The sequence below is a fragment of the Triticum aestivum genome, chromosome 5D (assembly GCF_018294505.1).
Source record: "Triticum aestivum cultivar Chinese Spring chromosome 5D, IWGSC CS RefSeq v2.1, whole genome shotgun sequence".
In the NCBI taxonomy this organism is placed as follows: domain Eukaryota; kingdom Viridiplantae; phylum Streptophyta; class Magnoliopsida; order Poales; family Poaceae; genus Triticum; species Triticum aestivum.
Genome location: NC_057808.1, coordinates 287,757,056 through 287,779,238, shown reverse-complemented (window position 1 = coordinate 287,779,238; position 22,183 = coordinate 287,757,056). Strand labels below are relative to the sequence as shown.

At 44.8% G+C, this 22,183-nt stretch overlaps 2 protein-coding genes across 2 annotated transcripts; one reads left to right on the top strand and one right to left on the bottom strand.

The window, feature by feature from the left end:
- The first annotated feature begins 6,687 nt into the window (after positions 1 to 6,687).
- Positions 6,688 to 11,340, top strand: LOC123121142 (two pore potassium channel c). Its single transcript, XM_044541071.1, has 2 exons — positions 6,688 to 8,148; positions 10,856 to 11,340. Exons 1-2 carry the CDS (start codon positions 6,962 to 6,964, stop codon positions 11,043 to 11,045), a joined length of 1,377 nt encoding a protein of 458 aa, XP_044397006.1. The 5' UTR covers positions 6,688 to 6,961; the 3' UTR covers positions 11,046 to 11,340.
- A 1,338-nt stretch (positions 11,341 to 12,678) lies between these two features.
- LOC123121141 (chromosome transmission fidelity protein 8) lies at positions 12,679 to 13,708 on the bottom strand. Its single transcript, XM_044541070.1, has 3 exons — positions 13,443 to 13,708; positions 13,142 to 13,361; positions 12,679 to 13,036 (listed from the first exon to the last, which is right to left on the bottom strand). The coding sequence occupies exons 1-3, from the start codon at positions 13,602 to 13,604 to the stop codon at positions 12,966 to 12,968; spliced, it is 453 nt and encodes a 150-aa protein (XP_044397005.1). The 5' UTR covers positions 13,605 to 13,708; the 3' UTR covers positions 12,679 to 12,965.
- Positions 13,709 to 22,183: the final 8,475 nt, after the last annotated feature.

The following is a 22,183-nucleotide window of genomic DNA, read 5'->3' as shown; positions in this document are numbered from 1 at the left end:
CGCTATCACAAACGATTTAACGGGAAAAATTGTGTGTGATGTACCTGTGAACGGAAACGTTTTCCTTGGAGCGACTGTGTGGGATGTGCATACGAACGGAAACGTTTAGCGGGGACTGACTGTGTGGGATGCACTTGTGACCGGAAACAATTTTGCCGTATAATTGTATTTTTTTTATATGTATTGTACGTATTTCCGTATTTGAGCGCTCGCCGGTCGCACGTGTGTGCCAGGAGGGCATATCCCCGACGGTTTCTGGGTCGCGTGCGAAGGACCCCCCCTATCGCCCACACTCACTTGGAGACGGTTCCAGATGCCGTCGCGGAAAGGGGTTTTAAACCGTTTGTTTAGGACCGACGCGCACCAGTGTATCTCCATCGCATCTGAAGCATATCACCTACGCTGACAAAGGCAAAAGCAAGGTATTGGGTCTAGGTAAGGTTGCGATCTCAAAGGATCGACACATGGACAAAGTCATGCTTGTTGAGTCCTTAGGATTCAACCTCATGTCTGTCTCAATGCTTTGTGATCTTCATATGGCTGTTGTCTTTGGCAAGTATCATTGTGTTGTGATCATGGAAGCTGACCATTCCAAAGTCTTCGAAGGCTTTAGGAGAGGAGACTTGTATATTGTTGATTTCTCTACAGGACCACAACCTGCTACATGTCTACTTGCAAAAACTTCAGAAGGCTGGCTATGGCATCGACGACTAGGTCATGCTGGCATGAGGAACTTGCACACGCTCGCGAAGAAGAAGCATGTCATTGGCATCGAGGATGTCAAATTCCTCAAGGATCACCTGTGTGGAGCCTGTGAAGTTGGAAAGATGACCAAGGCCAAGCATCCCTTAGAGACTATCATGACTACTACTCGTCCATTTGAATTGCTTCACATGGATCTCTTTGGCCCTACTCATTATGCCACATTCACCAATGCTACATCTTTATATGGCTTTGTTATTGTTGATGACTATTCTCGTTACACACGGGTGCATATCATCATTTACAAATATGAAGTGCAGAATGTCTTCAAACGATTTTCCTCGAGGGCTTCAACCAACTTTGGTGTGAAGATCAAGCACATCAGAAGTGATAATGGGACCGAGTTCAAAAATACTAGTCTTGATAACTATCTTGATAAACTTGGTATTACTCACGAGTTATCTGCTCCTTATACTCCTCAGCAGAATGGCGTCCTGGAGCGTAAGAACATGACTCTTGTTGAGATGGCTCGCACTGTGCTTGATGAATACAAGACGCCTCATCACTTTTAGCCTGAGGCAATTGATACTGCGTGCCACATCATCAACAAGGTATATCTTCACAAATTCTTCAAAAAGACCTCATACGAACTCCTCACTGACAAGAAACCCAATGTGGGTTATTTCAAAGTCTTTGGTGCTAAATATTGGATTAGAGATCCTCATCACAATTCTAAATTTGCACCGAAAGCACATGAAGGTTTTATGCTTGGTTACAGAAAGGACTCGCACACCTATAGAGTCTTCAACACCGTTCATCACAAGGTTGTTGAAACTGTATTTATGAAGTTTGCTCAGGTGGACGAGAAGTATCAATTTCACACCATACGGCCGCTCATGTGAGCGGGCGCAGTGAGATGGAACGCCATTTTTTACTCTGTTTCTTCTGGTGCACCTCCACTTTATTTCTTCTATCTCCTTCTTCACTCTTTTCCTTGTTCAAACTTAATTTTGTCCATAAATAGCCCATTTCCCGTGGAAACAAAATAAAGAGAGGATTTTGGAATGTTATGCCTCCATTAGTCATCAGTGGCAATGTCGGAGCAAATATCTCAGTTTAATGAAATATATCAGTTTAAACTCGGGTTAGAGGAGTGTAGAAATAACACTCATCAGGACCCGTTGAGGCTACCATTTGTGTTGGGAGCTTCTGTTTTATATGGTGGTTTCGGTAGCACAAACCTAGTTGGAAGGCTGAGAGGGCGCTGAAGCTATAGGATTCGGCTGCCTCCATAACTCATGCCCTTACTATCTAGCCTAATCCCGCAGACATCAGATCTTCTAGGCGTCATATCTTGTACGTCAAATTTCATGATGGGTGTGCGCCATGAGATGAGTCGTGGGCTTGGGCCACCCCGTCGCTAACAGGCTAAGAGCATCTCCACCCGCCCCCCAAGACACCTTTTTAAGCTCGGTTTTAGGATCGGCGACGCTTTTTGCCAAAAAACAGCCCAGCCACGCCCCCCCCCCCCCCAGGACGTCAAAATAGCGTCGGCAAACCCAGGCGAAACCCAACGCGTTGGGGGCTCTTGGGGGCGCCGGCGGAACTTTCGGCGAATCGTGTCTCCCCACATATCCTTTTTCTTGGCCCACTTAATCATTTCCCTCACAAACTTTTGGTTGGGGTGGGGTGTGGCTGGGAAGATGCCCTCCCCATGCACTCCTATTTCGGGCGGATAAAGCATTTGGCCCCCCAAGACATCAACTTTTTTGGTTCGGTGGTGTTCTTGGGGGCTCCAACGGCTGGAGATGCTCTAACTCCTGCCTCTGTTGTTAGGTCTTCGGGGCATAGCACTGTTGGTATCCTACTTCGTGAGCTCCACCTCATGTGATACATCATTTGAAGTATATGTAACAAAAATAACCTTTTAAGCTACATTTACATACTTATGCTAAGTGACAACTTTATGAAAAAATGTACTCCCTTAGTTTCATAATGGAGAGAATTTTTTTCTTAAAGTCAAACATGTATATATTTGACCAAGTTTAAACAAAAAATATCGACACTCACAATACAAAATCATTATCATTACATTCATCATTAAGTGTGCTTTTATGTTTTATTTATCCAGTATTTTACGCGTTGATTGTTTATCTTATAAATTTGGTCAAGCATAAAAATGTTTGACTTTCAAAAACAAGATATGCACTACATTATAGAGAGGGGGTAGGTAACAAAATATGCAGTGCATTTTTAGATTTTTTTTACTCTGTTTAGCGTTTGTGTTTTTCTCGGGAAGGCGAGGCGACGACGACTCCTTGTAGATGGAATAGTGTTCTCCCCTCCTAGCCCCCATCTCGGTGGTGCGTCTTGCGTTGTTGGAGGACGTGTGGAAGTGTCTTTCAGGCGGATCTCGTGGGATTCGGTCGACGTTTGTCTTTGACGGTTTTGCGTGGATCTGATCTGAGTTCATGTGTTTATAGGTTAGATCATTCTGATCTACACTTCTGTTCATCGACGATGGGGTGTTGTTTTGGTGCGTTGCTCATTTGGGGCCTTAGCACGACGACTTCCTGACTACCTACTATAATAAAGTTTGCCCGGCTCTGGAGAGGGAGGGGCCATGACGGCGGCGCGCCTTTGGCTCGCTCTAGTGTTTGTAGTAGTCGCTATGTGGTATATGAACATGAATATAATTTGTATTACTCTTCGTGTTCTTTGTGACTTCACGATATTTGATGAATAGACCAAACGATTTCTAGCAAAAAGGCAAGCACAAAAAAATAAGGATATATTTTTCGTGTGGTCTTTTTTCTAACACAGTACACTCATACATACGCACATACATTCATCTGATGAACGCGTGGACGCACAACCTAACCCTATGAGCACCTCCAAAAAGATTGAGCCGACATATCATCTTGAGGTTGATGAAGTCGCCGCTGACATCTTTGTAATCGATAAAGACATTTTCTCCCCCTGAACGCACATCATCAAAAGGCTTAAAATAAATTCAGAAAAAAATGCATGTTTAATTTCACCTGGCCGGATCGACCGGACGTCCTTTGCAACTTCAAGTGTCACGGTTAGATATTTGATTGGGCTTTTGATGGAGCCTTGTATAATCTTGTCGATCTCTCCTGATCATCCATGGCTAGCCTCTTATCCATTCTAAACTCGGCCGGTCATTGTTTTTTCGTGCTTATAATAGGTCAAATCAGCGCGGCGGAAATGAACTGAGCGCTAAGAATATACGTGCATTTTTTTATCAACATAAAATGTTTAATTACGCTGCCAAGTGGTCATTCCGACAGTGCTGACTTATGAAAAAGAAAGACTAAAAAAGTAGCGGACGTGGCTATTTTGCACCTCGGCTCAGCTAGGCCCGGGTGTGAACAGTAAAATCGTTTTAAATGGTAGAAACTCAAAATAAAATAAAATTTGTGGTGCAAGATGCTCATGTGCGTGATTTCTATGTAAAATTTGAGAAGTTTGGACATTCAAGGAACTCTGTGAAAAAAGTAGGATGTCTTATAAACTTTTGAAAACAGACATGCGATTTTGTCTTTTTACCACGAACTCCTCGAATGTTCAAACACCTTGAAATTTTGCAAGAAGATTGCACATTTGAGCATCTTGCGTCATAATAAAAAATTATTTTCTTTTCGCTTTTTTATTTTACTTTTCACCGGGTGTAGATCAACCCCGGGCACCAAATTGAATTATCGAAAAGTAACTCATTTTCTTGCTATTATTTTTCACTACACAATTTTTATCTCCTGCATTGTTTTCTCTTTCTTTTCTGCCTTTCGGAATTGACTTACATAAATTGTCATCGGTACATGATGATACTTTTACAGTTAGACTCTTCCACTCCTCTCTTATTTATCTTTTTTTGCAACCTTCATTTTGCCGGATGATTATGAATTATCCTTCATCGCTGACCGTCGATGTAGTTATGAATCTCACCAATTCGTCTCTATATTTCCCCTCAAGTTCTATCCTTCATGAACCTTGTCGACGTGTCCACCTCATCTTCTTCGTGACACATGTTCCAGCTAAGGACTATGTATAACGTGCATACTGTGACATAACCATACCAAACATCTTAAGCTTTTATCAGCGTGTCACGTAATAGGGTTAGCAAGGGCGAAATGAACACACTTGGTAGCGTGCAGAGTCCACGTCCGAGATAACTGAGCAAACAGAAAAAACCTGCTCCGCAAGAGACGCTAGTGTCTTGCGACGTCCTTTCTGTTGGTTCACATGGCCTCTGCGGACAACTCATCGCGAGGAGATGGAGGAACCTGGATATGCATCGCGAGGAGAAAGTAACGAACGTGGCTATTCTGCAACCGGGCTCAGCTAAGCCCGGGTGCGAGCAGTAAAATTGTTTTAAATGGCAAAAAAAACTCAAAATTTCCAGAAATGAAAATTGTAGTGCAAGATGTTTATGTGCGTGATGGCTATGTAAAATTTGATGAAGTTTGTACATTCAAGGATCTCCTGAAAAAAAAGACAAATTTCAGGTGTCTTAGAAACTTTTGAAAGCAATACTGTTCACGCCTGATTTTGTCTTTTTTGCCACGAGCTCTTCAAATGTCCAAACACCTTGAAATTTTGCAAGAACATCACGCATTTGAGCATCTTGCACCATAATGTAAATCATTTTTTTGTTTGCTATTTTTCGATTATACTTTTCACCAGGTGTTGATCAGCCCGGGCACCAAATTGAATTATCGGAAACTAACTCATTTAAACCCATTTTCTTGCTATTATTTTTCACTACATAATTTTTATCTCCTTCGTTGTCTTTTCTTCCTTTTCTGCATTTCTTTAAAGCCCTTTTTCTGCCTTTCTGGATTGACTTACATAAATTGTCATCGGTGTATGATGATACTCTAAAAGATCTTACTATATTTTTACAGTTAGACTCTTCTACTCCTCTCTTGTTTGCCTTTTTTGCAACCTTCATTTTGTGGGATGATGATAAACTATCCTTCATCGCTGACAGTCAATGTAATTGTCAACAATTTTTCTCTATCACCAATTCATCTCTATATTTTTCCCTCAAGTTCTATCCTTCATGAACCCTGTGCCGACGTGTCCAAATTATCTTCTTCATGGCACATGTTCCAGCTAAGGACCATGTCTAATGTGCATACCGTGACGTAACCATACCAAACATCTTAAGCTTTTATCAGTGCGTGAACACACTTGGTAGCGTGCAGAGTCCACATCCGAGATAACCGAGCAAGTAGGAAAACTTGCTCCGCAAGAGACGCTAGTTTCTTGCGACGTCCTTTCCGTTGGTTCACATGGCCTCCGCGGACAACTCGTCGCGAGGAGATGGAGGAACCTGGATATGCACCTGGCACGTAGATGAAGTAACTTCCATGTCAGAACCGCGTGGCGCTGCAAAGGTGTAGAAGCGATGTTGTACCGGACGCCTCCTGAATTCCAAATGTCCACATTTGTATTATATTCTCCGTCGCAATGCATGAAGCAAAGACCATGACTCTTGAAAACCTCATGTTTTTTTAAGTTGGAAAATAACTTTTACATATGTTCTTTTTTGCTTTTAATAAAGAATCCTTGTTGCTCTTGGTCTTCATTTTGTTTTGATTTATCGTAATTTGTATCGATTTTACTAGGTTTAATGTATCAATGGAAATCATATATACTGTACAATCGTTTGTGAAGAAACACAGCCGAGGACGTTGGGACTATACCAACGCGTGGGACAATTCCTCAACAGTTGCTTACATACTCAATCCAACGGCTTCCACGGTCACAAAACCAAACCTAGCTGACAGTGACGGAGACAAAGATGAGACGTGCCCTCGCCTCATCTCATCTTTCCCTTCCTTATTCCGCTCGGATGCTATTATTGCGTTGCATCATCGATCCGTCTCCCGCCGCTCACGAGATCGATGGACCATAAACAAATCAACCGATCTCATTTTAATTATAATTAATATAAGCCCGAGAAACGGGACAAAATTAGCAGTCGGAAATATAGGGGCATCGCCGTCGTCAAGTGGCCATCGCCAACGTCCCGCAGCCTCCGCCTCCACCGTCTCCTCCTCCATCAATCACCGCATCCCCACCGGCGGCCCCCGGCAATAAGAACCCGAATCGCGCCCCGTCCCCCTCGCTCAAAATCCCGACGAATCTCGCGCCGGACGCAGGAATCACGAATCCCCGAGGATATTCATCGGGAATCCGGGAAGAAAGCCCCGGCCTTGGCGGTCCGGCCATGGACACGGAGCCGCTGCTCCCCACCACGGCGCCGCAGCCGCTCCACCCGCTGCCGGAGCACGCGACGGTCTCCAACTTCGACCTCGGGCCGCCCTCCTCGCCCTGCCCCTCCCCGGCCTCCTCCTACAAGGACCGCCTCATCTTCGGGCCCCACGACACGCCGCCGCCGCCCCCGCCCCCGCCCCCGCTGCCGTCGTCCGCGCGCCACTACCGCCGCATCTCCGTCGGCCACGCCGACCCGTTCCGCGACTACGACCATCCGTCCTGCTCCTCCTCCCCGCCCTCCGACGAGGAGGGCCAGCCCCAGCCCACCACGCCCTCACTCTTCAATTTAATCAGCGGCCGCACCAACCTCCACCGCTCCCGCACCGCGCCCGCCATGGCGCCGCTCAGCGCCGCTGTCCTCGCCGCCTCCGCCCAGGCGGACCACCAGAACCCGCCACCGCCGCCGCGGAGGCCGGCCATCGTGCTGCACGCCTTCCTCTTCCTGCTCGCCTACCTCGGCCTCGGCGTCTCCTTCTACGCCGCCTTCCCGGCCAACTTCACATCCTCCGCCGGGCCCACCCACCCCGTCGTCGACGCCCTTTACTTCTGTATCGTCACGCTCTGCACAATTGGCTACGGGGACATCACCCCGGCCAGCCCTGCCGCCAAGCTCTTCGCCATATCCTTCGTCCTCATCGGCTTCGGCTTCGTCGACATCCTCCTCTCCGGCATGGTGTCCTATGTGCTCGACCTCCAAGAGCACCTCCTCATCACCGCGATCAAGAACCCCCGCTCTGCGCGCAAGCACCGCCACAACTACATCTTCGACATCAAGAAGGGCCGAATGCGCGTGCGCATGAAGGTCGCCCTCGCGCTTGGTGTGGTGGCCATCTGCGTCGGCATTGGGGCCACTGTGCTCAGGAAGGTGGAGAACATGGGCTGGCTCGATGCCGTGTACCTTGCAGTGATGTCGGTGACCACGGTCGGATACGGCGATCACGCGTTCCGGACACTGCAGGGCCGCCTTTTTGCCTCTGGGTGGCTTCTCGTGTCCACGCTAGCCGTGGCACGGGCATTCCTCTACTTGGCGGAGATGAGGATCGACAAGAGGCACCGTGCAATGGCCAACTGGGTGTTGTCCAGAGACATGACCGTGTCAGAGTTTCTCGCTGCAGATATCGACAACAATGGCTATGTCACGTAAGTTATCGCGGTATCAAACCTTATTTTCATGCCTGCATTGACCAATTCCCCTATTGAATTTCATTCGGCAATTTAGCATGTACAACGATTCTGAAAGTATTACGTCCCTGCAAAGATGCTTTACTAGCTATACTTGATTTGCGGATAGTAAGCAACATGTGTGTCAGTTGGAAACCAGCACATCATGACATTATCAAAAGCTCTGGCATTCAGTAACAGTATAGTCATACCTCAACTCACAAGTCACAGAATATCTTCATGCCAGCTAGTGGACAGTAGGTATATTATTAGCACTAGCTGACATACTGTTATAATTTCCACAAATGAGCTGATAGGTTTTGTGGCTTATTTTTTACAATAGGGTGTTCCTAACAGTTGTGTTGTGCTTAACATAAAGGTAAAAATCTGGAAACGATAAAATAATGGCTCAAATTAATACTACTTGATTTATTTTTCTTACTCAGCTTAGTACTTGATATATGATTTGTTTTGTACTGCATTTTGAATTTGCTCAAATGGAAAATCTGAAAATGGGGTGAAGAACATGGTATTTGGAGCCGGGTTACTATTGTTGTAATAGAATAATATGTGATCTGAAAAGGAGACGACTTTGAATACGGTGTATAATAATTATATATACCATCTATCAGTTGTGATTCTGGTGAATTATGCCCACACAACTTATTTTATGTTGGCATATAGCATGAACAAAATTATGAAATCGGTTATCTAGCCATGTTAGTGGAATCGATTATTTGGTCGTTGTATTTTGCTTATGTTTCTATGTATATTTCTGTGATGAATTATTATTTTTAAATATTATAGTGCGCAATTAAAGGGCTGTAAGATGGCAAGAGCACTAAATCTAAAGAGCTTGACAGCCTTTTCAACTCAGAAGCGTGCCATGATAGAACCCGGAAATGGTTACCTATGTAAAGTATGGCGTGTGAGGGAAGGATGGTTTTTATTAGTAAAATACAATTGTAAATTTTAGTGGAATCTTTAGTACTGAGTAAATGAATCAACTTATGACTACTGTATTGCTGACTTTTGTGCTTGTTTTGGTAACTCAAACATGTTTTGTGTTGTATGACAACCCTGAGCCCATCAGAAATGCATTATGTTAGGGTACATATTAATTTGCAAGAGAGCAATTAATTTTGGTAATGTCCTTATACAAGACAACACATTGTCCATAATGTTGTTTATTTATCATCATATGCACGCTGTAGTACAATCATTTATCATAATGAAAGATATTTCCATTTCCATTAGTTATGAAGCTATACCATATCCTGTTTTTCTTATACTGAGGTATTCACATAGTTTGCTGAGGTTCTTCCTACTGCAGACACACACACAAAAATTGCTTCTGCTGTAGAACTTCACTAAGCATAAATTAATCAGGGATAATTGATGATTATGATTATGAGGTAGTTTTAAAAATATGCACACTGTATTGAAAATTTGAGATGGTGAATTCTGTAGTTATTCTGTAATGTATATGAATAGGGGAATTCAAGATACAGTACTTTGTGTTGCAATAGCTCACCCCCTTGGTCTTCCTTTTAAGTTGGACTGTTGGAAGCCTTGGTCTTCCTTTTAAGTTGGAAGAGAGAATTGTGCCCTGCAGCACATTTCTTTCATGATTCTATCGCTTGTTAGGATCTGCAGAATAAGGCTTGATTTCTATCACATTTGACTTGTCTTCAAAAAGAAAAGGAAAAAAATCCCAACATGTATAAAGCTATTTTTCTTCCAAACATAGCATTCTTGTATAATGTCCAATTCTTTGCTTTCAGCCTAGCGCTAAGAGTTGTTATTTGCTATACTTTGTGTATTGCACCTATAGTATATCCAGTCAGTTATCTTGATAATGTTTCAGTAATGCATTTAATTATATATTTTATATGTGCAATTATTTCAGAAACCATTGATGTTAACCCTTAGACTTCACAGCTACACTCATCTTCATGTATTTTTCTATGGTTGGCTAGTATGGTTCTCAATTGTTATCTACGTTGAAAATCTAGTGGTTCTCACCAATCATCAACATAGAAAATGTAGTGGCCTTTGGTGTGTATTTTAATTGTATATTCATTCCATTTTAGTAAACTTAATTTATTTTGAATTGGTAAATGATTTGTTTTTGCATCCATTTCTTAGCACATTGATTTGAACATTTTGTTGAGAAGCATTTTATCGTTTGCTTGAGTTTGGCATGTATGCATCCAAGTGATTTGCGTCTAACACTACAAAAATGAAAATGGAGCGCGCTTATAAGCAATAAAAGATGGAAGCTGCACCCTTTAATGGCTGCCTTAGCATTATACAGCAGTTGTCATTCGAACACAATACACAATAATTTGGATTGCAATAGTAAATCAGTGTTGCTTAGGCTGCTGATTGCATCATACTGCTTTGTACCCGTGAAGCTGCATATTCCACCCACATTTAGTAATTTACTTCTAATTTGGTGCCAACGCAAATAGGCAATTTTCTCGAAATGCTTATGTTGTTATACTTTTAGTAACAATTATTACACAGCCAGAACGGTTGAGCACTGTCATCTAATGATAACAAATACGTAGTGTTTCCATCACATTTCCTGGAAGAGCATTGCTTAGTTCCATTTTGGACACAGCTTGCTTGTTTGCAGTAGCTGTATTGGTTAATGATGTTCTGCATTTGCACATTGTTTCAGGAAATCGGAATTTGTGGTTTACAAGCTGAAAGAGATGGGGAAGATTTCGGATAAGGACATCAAGATGATCGTGGAGCAGTTCCAGAGGCTGGACTCTGGAAACTGTGGAAAGATCACGCTTTCGGATCTCCTGCAGAGTCATCACCTGGGCCATGAACCTAGGGACATGAAAAGGGGGAAGAATTCGTGACGGATGGCGCCGAACCGAAAAAACCCGCCCGTAGGACAGTAAGAATTTTGGGACTGTAAAATATATGGAAGGAAGGTTAGAGCTAGGATGCTTGCACCGGATGGGATCATTTGAAGGTAGAATAGCTCCAGATAAGTTACCAGCATGGGTGGAATGATCCTACTGCCCTAGAAGCGGTGAGAAGATCATTTCATGCCTGTAGGAAGGAGGCTGTAAATACAAGGAAAGCAGTTATCGAGATGATTTTCTTTGGAAATATGTGGCAGGTGAGGTGACCTGTTTTAGCCTCTCATAATTTTTCTCTTGTCTGGTCAAACATGAGATGGATGACAGGTGTGGGCTTGTCTGGTCCACATAACTGATTCAGGCCCGCGGTTGGATGCCAACGCCCCACTTTTGGTTAGATGGATGGATAGATCTCTACAGCGGAGACCAGGCGTCCGTTTTGTTTGAATGATTTGACGTCGTTTTCTGGACTTCAGGCACGGTCACGCTGTCATGAAATTTAATTCTCTCTTTCTTGGCGCTGTTTGAGATGGATATGACCATGTGTTTGCTGGACATGTGTAAAACGTAGGTAACGACTTGGACCTGGTGAAAAATTGGCTGTCCAGCAAGTTTGGCGACGGGAGGTTGACCGGAAAACTAGGGTTGCCTCCCCTCCAGTGCCGCCACTCCATAGGTGGTCTCTGGCCTCTTTTTGACAACCTTCCCTGAAACAAGCCCCCAACGGTGTGGCTAGCTCCAAATGAATTCATGGTGGCTTTTGGTTGGGTGCCACAACTCCGTCAAGGCCTTAATTGTTCGGATTTGACGTCCAAAATTTTAGTCCTTCAAGTACCTTTACCGAATTATCATGGTCAAGTATGTGTCTTGCGTCCTTGTTATAAAACCACTGCTTTCAAGGCAGATATTCTGGCCTCTATTAATTAGTTGGACCTAGCATATGTTCCCGCAGATTTGGTCTTCCTAGTCGCGTCAACTGCGCGTGGCATCGCTAGTAGTACGAAATACTGCCTCTGGTCCTTTTTACTCTGCGTATTAGATTTTTGTCAAGTCAAACTTTACAAAGTTTTAACAAATTTATATTGAAAAATATCAACATCTACAATACAAAATATATATACTATGAAACTACATTTCAAAACGAATCTAACAATATAGATTTGACATTGTGATTGTTGATACGTTTTTCTATAAGTTTGGTCAAAGCAAAGATACTTTGACTTTGGATAGAACTTATATGCAGACCAAAAAGGGCCGGAGGGAGTATTTCCACTTTCATGTGTGGAGTATGATCTATACTGGCTGGAACTGGATAGAAAACATTGGCGTGTGTCATCTTTATCTGAAGGCGCTGCTCTGAAACATCAACATGACCATTTGGCTGCCAGGGTTACATCTGATCTTAACCACCACCACGAGGACTTTCGTTCTTACATACTAGTGTCTAGGTGTTTCTTGTTAATCTCTTTTCCTAGTCACAGTTAATTGCTTTGATGCTAGCCGTATCTTTTGTACTTCAAACACGATAAATTATACTCCCTCCGTCCCAAAGTTGTACTAAGTTTGAGACACTTATTTTGAGACAGAGGGAGTATTTGAGTATCCTCTAGATGCAAAAGTCAGGAGATATGCAAAATGAACCTGATCACCACAAGAATATAAGCAAATATGATGGTGGTATTTGGTTCCCATAGCAGCAGTGGACCCAAACTGCCCCAGAAGTTTCAGCTATTTTGTCACTAGTGTGCTTCAACGAGACGGGAAATTCATACTGGTATACGTACGGCACAAGCACAACAATGGTAGAGGAAGATGTGACCACTAACTAGACGGGGGAAACAAACGGGCACAATCAGAACCCCCAGGGAGCTACAGATCCTTAACAAACTTTTTTTTAGTCAGAAAGAGGATTCTTCAGGAAGCGGGAGGCACGGTTGATGGGGTCGCCGCTGCCGGCAGGGCCTTCTTCTCCTTGGGCACCGGCTCTGCACAAGGAAACCGGCGAAAACACGCCATCAGCAAAGTTTCTGCCGAATCACCGACGCCGTGCTGGCAATTGTGGTGAAAATGGAAATTGGATCGGTGATTACTTGAGATGAGAGCCTTGGGGCGGTCCTTGAAGAGAATCTTGTGCCGGATGATGCCGATCACCTCCAGCTCCACCTCCGCCGCCGCCGCCGGTCCACCTTGGCCGAGCTCGCCGGTATCTCCGTTGTCGTTCTTCTTCTTCCTCAGCACAAGCAGGGGTTTCTTGAGAGTCACCTTCGAGCCGGCGAGCTCATGGTACCCCACGGTGAAGGTGTACCCGCCCTGGCAATGGCAAGACCGCCGTGAAGATCCCCCAAACCAAATCAAGAAACCAAATATGCTGGGAGGGTTAGTGGTTCTTGCCTTGGAAGTCGGGGCGGAGGAGGTGGAGCAGAGGCGGCCGATGTGGAGACCCTGGATGCGGCCGGAGAAGCAGGGCTGCGGCTGCAGCACGCCCTGCACCTCCACCACCGCCCACTCCGGGCACGCCGCCTCGCCGCACCCGCACCGGACCTGGATCTGCATCGCCGCCTCGCCTCGGATCGGATGTGGAGACAGGGGAGGAGGAGGAGAGAGATTGGTTCGCGAGGCTTTCTGCTGGATGTTGGCGGGCTGCTTTCCCGCCCTTTTCATTTCCCCGTGCTTCTATTAGTTCGCGCCAAAACACCCCCAATTGTTTTTGCTTCCTTTTTTTCCAAATGATTTTCTTTGCTTATACTGCCCTGGTTGCTCCAACGATGAAACAATGAACTCCCCCCCTCTCTCTCTCTCTCATGTGACACGAGAGGAGCTCCTTGAATTAGGCCAACTCCAACGCATGTTCCCAAACGAACGTCCGTTTCGGATTTTGTTCGTTTGGGTCGGGTAAAGGTGCGGCATACGCCCGTTTTTCTGTTTGCGCTGACCGTGCGTTCAACGGGCGAACACAACCACAATAGTTGAAGCCCCTATGTATACATTTTTTGAACTATATACACATTACCGAGTAAATCAAATATTGCTAATAGTTTTACAATCAAATAGTTCCACATCCGAATAAAAACACAATCAAATAGTTTTACAATCCAATGAAATAGTTTTACAACCCAATCGAAATTATCCTGAATACATGGAACGAAATAAACCGATATATCTACTGGTTGCCAATGTGAGCCCACGTGTGCTCAATCAAGTCATCTTGGAGCTGCATATGAGTATGACAATCACGCATTTCATGATGGAATTTGGTGAATTGTTCAAACGTTGCCGGTTCTTGGTGCTCAGGCGCAACATTTTCACCCTAAAAATCAAACCCTTGGCCGTAGATGATGTCAGCACGCTCATGCTCCACGATCGTGTTGTGCATGATCACACAAGCAGTCATCACCTCCCAAAACTTCTCGGCGCTCCATGCAGTGCAGGGTGTCGAACGATACCCCATTGAGATTGAAGCACGCCAAAAGCACGCTCCACATCCTTCCTAGCACTTTCTTGCTGTTGGGCAAATCTCTGTCTCTTCTCTCCTTACGGATTGGGTATTGTCTTCACAAGAGGTGACCACTGAGGATAGATACCATCACCTAGGTAGTATCCCTTGTTGTAATGGTGGTCATTGGTCTCAAAGTTGACCTCTGTGGAGTGGCCTTCTGCAAGCCTTGCAAATACCGGAGAACGCTGAAACACGTTGATATCATCGTGAGAACCAGCCATGCCGAAGAAAGAATGTCATATCCAAAGATCTTGTGAAGCCACCGCTTCTAGTATGACAGTGGCACCTTTCACATGCCCCTGCCAAGTAAATGGACAGTTCTTCCACTTCCAGTGCATACAATCTATGCTCCCAACTATCCCCGAAAAGCCATTGTCGGCATTGATCAACAACAACCGGGTTGTATCTGCGGCATTTGACTCTCTCAGGTACTCAGGGCCAAATACTGCAACCACGGCCTGGTAGAAGTTGTGCATTGATCTGAGACATGTGGACTCACTCATGAAGGAAATATTGTTGGGGAAAGTAGTAATTTCAAAAAAATTCCTACGCACACATAGGATCATGGTGATGCATAGCAACGAGAGGGGAGAGTGTGTCCACGTACCCTTGTAGACCGAAAGCAGAAGCGTTAGCACAACGTGGTTGATGTAGTCGTACGTCTTCACGATCCGATCGATCCAAGTACCGAACGTACGGCACCTCCGAGTTCAGCACACGTTCAGCTCGATGACGTCCTGCGAACTCCGATCCAGCAGAGCTTCACGGGAGAGTTCCGTCAGCACGACGACGTGATGACGGTGATGATGTTGCTACCGACGCAGGGCTTCGCCTAAGCACCGCTACGATATGACCGAGGTGGAATATGGTGGAGGGGGGCACCGCACACGGCTAAGAGATCAATTGTTGTGTCTTGGGGTGCCCCCTGCCCCCGTATATAAAGGAGCAAGGGAGGAGGAGGCCGGCCCTAGGAGGGGCGCGCCAAGGGAGTAGGATTCCTACTCCTAGTAGGAGTAGGTTTCCTCCTTTCCTAGTCCAACTAGGAGAAGGAGGGAAAGGAGGGGAGGGGAGAAGGAAGGGAGAGGGGGGCCGCGCCCCAAACCCCTTGTCCAATTCGGACTAGGCTTGGGAGGGGCGCGCGACACCTCCTGGCTGCTGCCTCTCCTTCCCACTAAGGCCCATTAAGGCCCAATACTTCTTCCCCGTATTCCCGTAACTCCCCGGTACTCCGAAAAATACCCGAATCACTCGGAACCTTTCTGATGTTCGAATATAGTCGTCCAATATATCGATCTTTACGTCTCGATCAATTCGAGACTCCTCGTCATGTCCCCGATCTCATCCGGGACTCCGAACTACCTTCGGTACATCAATACACATAAACTCATAATACAAATCGTCACCGAACTTTAAGCGTGCGGACCCTGCGGGTTCGAGAACTATGTAGACATGACCGAGACTCGTCTCCGGTCAATAACCAATAGTGGAACCTGGATGCTCATATTTGCTCCTACATATTCTACGAAGATCTTTATCGGTCAAACCGCATAACAACATACGTTGTTCCCTTTGTCATCGGTATGTTACTTGCCCGAGATTCGATCGTCGGTATCTCAATACCTAGTTTAATCTCGTTACCGGCAAGTCTCTTTACTCGTTTCGTAATACATCATCCCGCAACTAACTCATTAGTTACAATGCTTGCAAGGCTTATAGTGATGTGTATTACCGAGTGGGCCTAGAGATACCTCTCCGACAATCGGAGTGACAAATCCTAATCTCGAAATACGCCAACTCAACAAGTACCTTCGGAGACACCTGTAGAGCACCTTTATAATCACCCAGTTACGTTGTGACGTTTGATAGCACACAAAGTGTTCCTCTGGTAAACGGGAGTTGCATAATCTCATAGTCATAGGAACATGTATAAGTCATGAAGAAAGCAATATCAACATACTAAACGATCAAGTGCTAAGCTAACGGAATGGGTCAAGTCAATCACATCATTCTCTAATGATGTGATCCCGTTAATCAAATGACAACTCATGTCTATGGCCAGGAAACTTAATCATCTTTGATTCAATGAGCTAGTCAAGTAGAGGCATACTAGTGACACTCTTTTTGTCTATGTATTCACACATGTATCAAGTTTCCGGTTAATACAATTCTAGCATGAATAATAAACATTTATCATGAAATAAGGAAATAAGTAATAACTTTATTATTGCCTCTAGGGCAATTTCCTTCAGTCTCCCACTTGCACTAGAGTCAATAATCTAGTTCACATCGCCATGTGATTTAACACCAATAGTTCACATCACCATGTGATTAACACCCATAGTTCACATCGTCATGTGACCAACACCCAAAGGGTTTACTAGAGTCAATAATCTAGTTCACATCGCTATGTGATTAACACCCAAAGAGTACTAAGGTGTGATCATGTTTTGCTTGTGAGAGAAGTTTAGTCAACGGGTCTGCCACATTCAGATCCGTATGTATTTTGCAAATTTCTATGTCTACAATGCTCTGCACGGAGCTATTCTAGCAAATTGCTCCCACTTTCAATATGTATCCGGATTGAGACTTAGAGTCATCTGGATCAGTGTCAAAACTTGCATCGACGGAACCCTTTACGACGAATCTTTTGTCACCTCCATAATCGAGAAACATATCCTTATTCCACTAAGGATAATTTTGACTGCTGTCAAGTGATCTACTCCTAGATCACTATTGTACTCCCTTGCTAAACTCAGTGTAGGGTATACAATAGGTCTGGTACACAGCATGGCATACTTTATAGAACCTATGGCTGAGGCATAGGGAATGATTTTCATTCTCTCTCTATCTTTTGCCGTGGTCGGGTTTTGAGTCTTACTCAACTTCACACCTTGTAACACAGGCAAGAACTCTTTCTTTGATTGTTCTATTTTGAACTACTTCAAAATCTTGTCAAGGTATGTACTCATTGAAAAAACTTATCAAGCGTCTTGATCTATCTCTATAGATTTTGATGCTCAGTATGTAAGCAGCTTCACCGAGGTCTTTCTTTGAAAAACTCCTTTTATGCTTTCCAGAAAATTCTACATCATTTCCGATCAACAATATGTCATTCACATATACTTATCAGAAATGTTGTAGTGCTCCCACTCACTTTCTTGTAAATACAGGCTTCACCGTAAGTCTGTATAAAACTATATGCTTTGATCAACTCATCAAAGCGTATATTCCAACTCCGAGATGCTTGCACCAGTCCATAGATGGATCGCTGAAGCTTGCACATTTTGTTAGCACCTTTAGAATCGACAAAACCTTCTGGTTGCATCATATACAACTCTTCTTTAAGAAATCCATTAAGGAATCTAGTTTTGACATCCATTTGTCAGATTTCATAAAATGTGGCAATTTACTAACATGATTCGGACAGACTTAAGCATCGCTACGAGTGAGAAAATCTCATCGTAGTCAACACCTTTGAACTTTTGTCAAAACCTTTTTCGATAAGTCTAGCTTTGTAGATAGTAACACTACTATCAGCGTCCGTCTTACTCTTGAAGATACATTTATTTTCTATGGCTTGCCAATCATCGGGCAAGTCAACCAAAGTCCACACTTTGTTCTCATACATGGATCCCATCTCAGATTTCATGGCCTCAAGCCATTTTGCGGAATCTGGGCTCATCATTGCTTCCTCATAGTTCGTAGGTTCGTCATGGTCAAGTAACATGACCTCCAGAACAGGATTACCATACCACTCTGGTGCGGATCTCACTCTGGTTTATCTACGAGGTTTGGTAGTAACTTGATCTGAAGTTACATGATCATCATCATTAGCTTCCTCACTAATTGGTATAGGAGTCACAGGAACAGATTTCTGTGATGAACTACTTTCCAATAAGGGAGTAGGTACAGTTACCTCATCAAGTTCTACTTTCCTCCCACTCACTTCTTTCGAGAGAAAGTCCTTCTCTAGAAAGGATCCATTCTTAGCAACGAATGTCTTGCCTTCGGATCTGTGATAGAAGGTGTACCCAACTTTCTCCTTTGGGTATTCTATGAAGACACATTTCTCCGATTTGGGTTTGAGCTTATCAATATGAAACTTTTTCACATAAGCATCGCAACCCCAAACTTTTAAGAAACGAAACCTCTGGTTTCTTGCCAAACCATAGTTCATACGGTGTTGTCTCAACGGATTTAGATGGTGCCCTATTTAACGTGAATGCAGTTGTCTCTAGTGCATAACCCCAAAACAATAGTGGTAAATCGGTAAGAAACATCATAGATTGCACTATATCCAATAAAGTACGGTTATGACGTTCGGACACACCATTATGCTGTGGTGTTCCAGGTGGCACGAATTTGTGAACCTATTCCACATTGTTTCAATTGAAAACCAAACTCGTAACTCAAATATTCGTCTCCGCAATCAGACCGTAGAAACTTTATTTTCTTGTCACGATGATTTTCCACTTCACTCTGAAATTCTTTGAACTTTTCAAATGTTTCAGACTTATGTTTCATCAAGTAGATATACCCATATCTGCTCAAATCATCTGTGAAGGTCAAAAAATAATGATACCCGCCGCGAGCCTCAACACTCATCAGATCGCATACATCAGTATGTATTATTTCCAATAAGTCAGTTGCTTGCTCCATTGTTCCGGAGAACGGAGTCTTAGTCATCTTGCCCATGAGGTATGGTTCGCAAGCATCAAGTGATTCATAATCAAGTGATTCCAAAAGCCCATCAGCATGGAGTTTCTTCATGCGCTTTACACCAATATGACCTAAACGGCAGTGCCACAAATAAGTTGCACTATCATTATTAACTTTGCATCTTTTGGCTTCAATATTATGAATATGTGTATCGCTACAATCGAGATCCAACAAACCATTTTCATTGGGTGTATGACTATAGAAGGTTTTATTCATGTAAACAGAACAACAATTATTCTCTAATTTAAATGAATAACCGCATTGCAATAAACATGATCAAATCATATTCATGCTCAACGCAAACACCAAATAACATTTATTTAGGTTCAACACTAATCCCGAAAGTATAGGGAGTGTGCGATGATGATCATATCAATCTTGGAACTGCTTCCTGTTGGAGATCGTTGCAGAAATTAAAAAATTTCTACGCATCACCAAGAACAATCTATGGAGTCTTCTAGCAACGAGAGGGAAAAGAGTGCATCTACATACCCTTGTAGATCGCGAGCGGAAGCGTTCAAGTGAACGGGGTTGATGGAGTCGTACTCGTCGTGATCCAAATCACCGATGACCGAGTGCCGAACGGACGGCACCTCCGCGTTCAACACACGTCCTCCTTCTTGATCCAGCAAGGGGGAAGGAGAGGTTGATGGAGATCCAGCAGCACGACGGCGTGGTGGTGGAAGCAGCGGGGATCTCGGCAGGGCTTCGCCAAGCTCAGCGAGAGGGAGAGGTGTCACGGGAGGGAGAGGGAGGCGCCAGGGGCTTGGGTGCGGCTGCCCTCCCTCCCCCCTCTTTATATAGGGCCCCTGGGGGGCGCCGGCCCTAGGAGATCCAATCTCCAAGGGGGGCGGCGGCCAAGGGGGTGGCTTGCCCCTCAAGCCAAGTGGGGCGCCCCCCACCCCTAGGGTTTCCAACCCTAGGCGCAGGGGGAGGCCCAAGGGGGGCGCACCAGCCCACCAGGGGCTGGTTCCCCTCCCACTTCAGCCCATGGGGCCCTCCGGGATAGGTGGCCCCACCCGGTGGACCCCCCGGGACCCTTCCGGTGGTCCCGGTACAATACCGGTGACCCCCGAAACTTTCCCGGTGGCCGAAACTGGACTTCCTATATACAATTCTTCACCTCCGGACCATTCCGGAACTCCTCGTGACGTCCGGGATCTCATCCGGGACTCCGAACAACTTTCGGATTTCCGCATACTAATATCTCTACAACCCTAGCGTCACCGAACCTTAAGTGTGTAGACCCTACGGGTTCGGGAGACATGCAGACATGACCGAGACGACTCTCCGGTCAATAACCAACAGCGGGATCTGGATACCCATGTTGGCTCCCACATGTTCCACGATGATCTCATCGGATGAACCACGATGTCGAGGATTCAATCAATCCCGTATACAATTCCCTTTGTCAATCGGTACGTTACTTGCCCGAGATTCGATCGTCGGTATCCCAATACCTTGTTCAATCTCGTTACCGGCAAGTCACTTTACTCGTACCGTAATGCATGATCCCGTGACCAAACACTTGGTCACATTGAGCTCATTATGATGATGCATTACCGAGTGGGCCCAGAGATACCTCTCCGTCATACGGAGTGACAAATCCCAGTCTCGATTCGTGCCAACCCAACAGACACTTTCGGAGATACCCGTAGTGCACCTTTATAGCCACCCAGTTACGTTGTGACGTTTGGCACACCCAAAGCACTCCTATGGTATCCGGGAGTTGCACAATCTCATGGTCTAAGGAAATGATACTTGACATTTGGAAAAGCTCTAGCAAACGAACTACACGATCTTGTGCTATGCTTAGGATTGGGTCTTGTCCATCACATCATTCTCCTAATGATGTGATCCCGTTATCAATGACATCCAATGTCCATAGTCAGGAAACCATGACTATCTGTTGATCAACGAGCTAGTCAACTAGAGGCTCACTAGGGACATGTTGTGGTCTATGTATTCACACATGTATTACGATTTCCGGATAACACAATTATAGCATGAACAATAGACAATTATCATGAACAAGGAAATATAATAATAACCATTTTATTATTGCCTCTAGGGCATATTTCCAACAGTCTCCCACTTGCACTAGAGTCAATAATCTAGTTACATTGTGATGAATCGAACACCCATAGAGTTCTGGTGTTGATCATGTTTTGCTCTAGGGAGAGGTTTAGTCAACGGATCTGCTACATTCAGGTCCGTATGTACTTTACAAATATCTATGTCTCCATTTTGAACATTTTCACGAATGGAGTTGAAGCGACGCTTGATATGCCTGGTCTTCCTGTGAAACCTGGGCTCCTTGGCAAGGGCAATAGCTCCAGTGTTGTCACAGAAGAGAGTCATCGGGCCCGACGCATTGGGAATAACTCCTAGGTCGGTAATGAACTCCTTCACCCAGATTGCTTCTTGTGCTGCCTCTGAGGCCGCCATGTATTCCGCTTCACATGTAGATCCCGCCACAACGCTTTGCTTGCAACTGCACCAGCTTACTGCCCCACCATTCAAAATATACACGTATCCGGTTTGTGACTTAGAGTCATCCAGATCTGTGTCGAAGCTAGCATCGACGTAACCCTTTACGACGAGCTCTTCGTCACCTCCATAAACGAGAAACATATCCTTAGTCCTCTTCAGGTACTTCAGGATATTCTTGACCGCTGTCCAGTGTTCCATGCCGGGATTACTTTGGTACCTTCCTACCAAACTTACGGCAAGGTTTACATCAGGTCTGGTACACAGCATGGCATACATAATAGACCCTATGGCCGAGGCATAGGGGACGACACTCATCTTTTCTCTATCTTCTGCCGTGGTCGGGCATTGAGCCGTGCTCAATTGCACACCTTGCAATACAGGCAAGAACCCCTTCTTGGACTGATCCATATTGAACTTCTTCAAT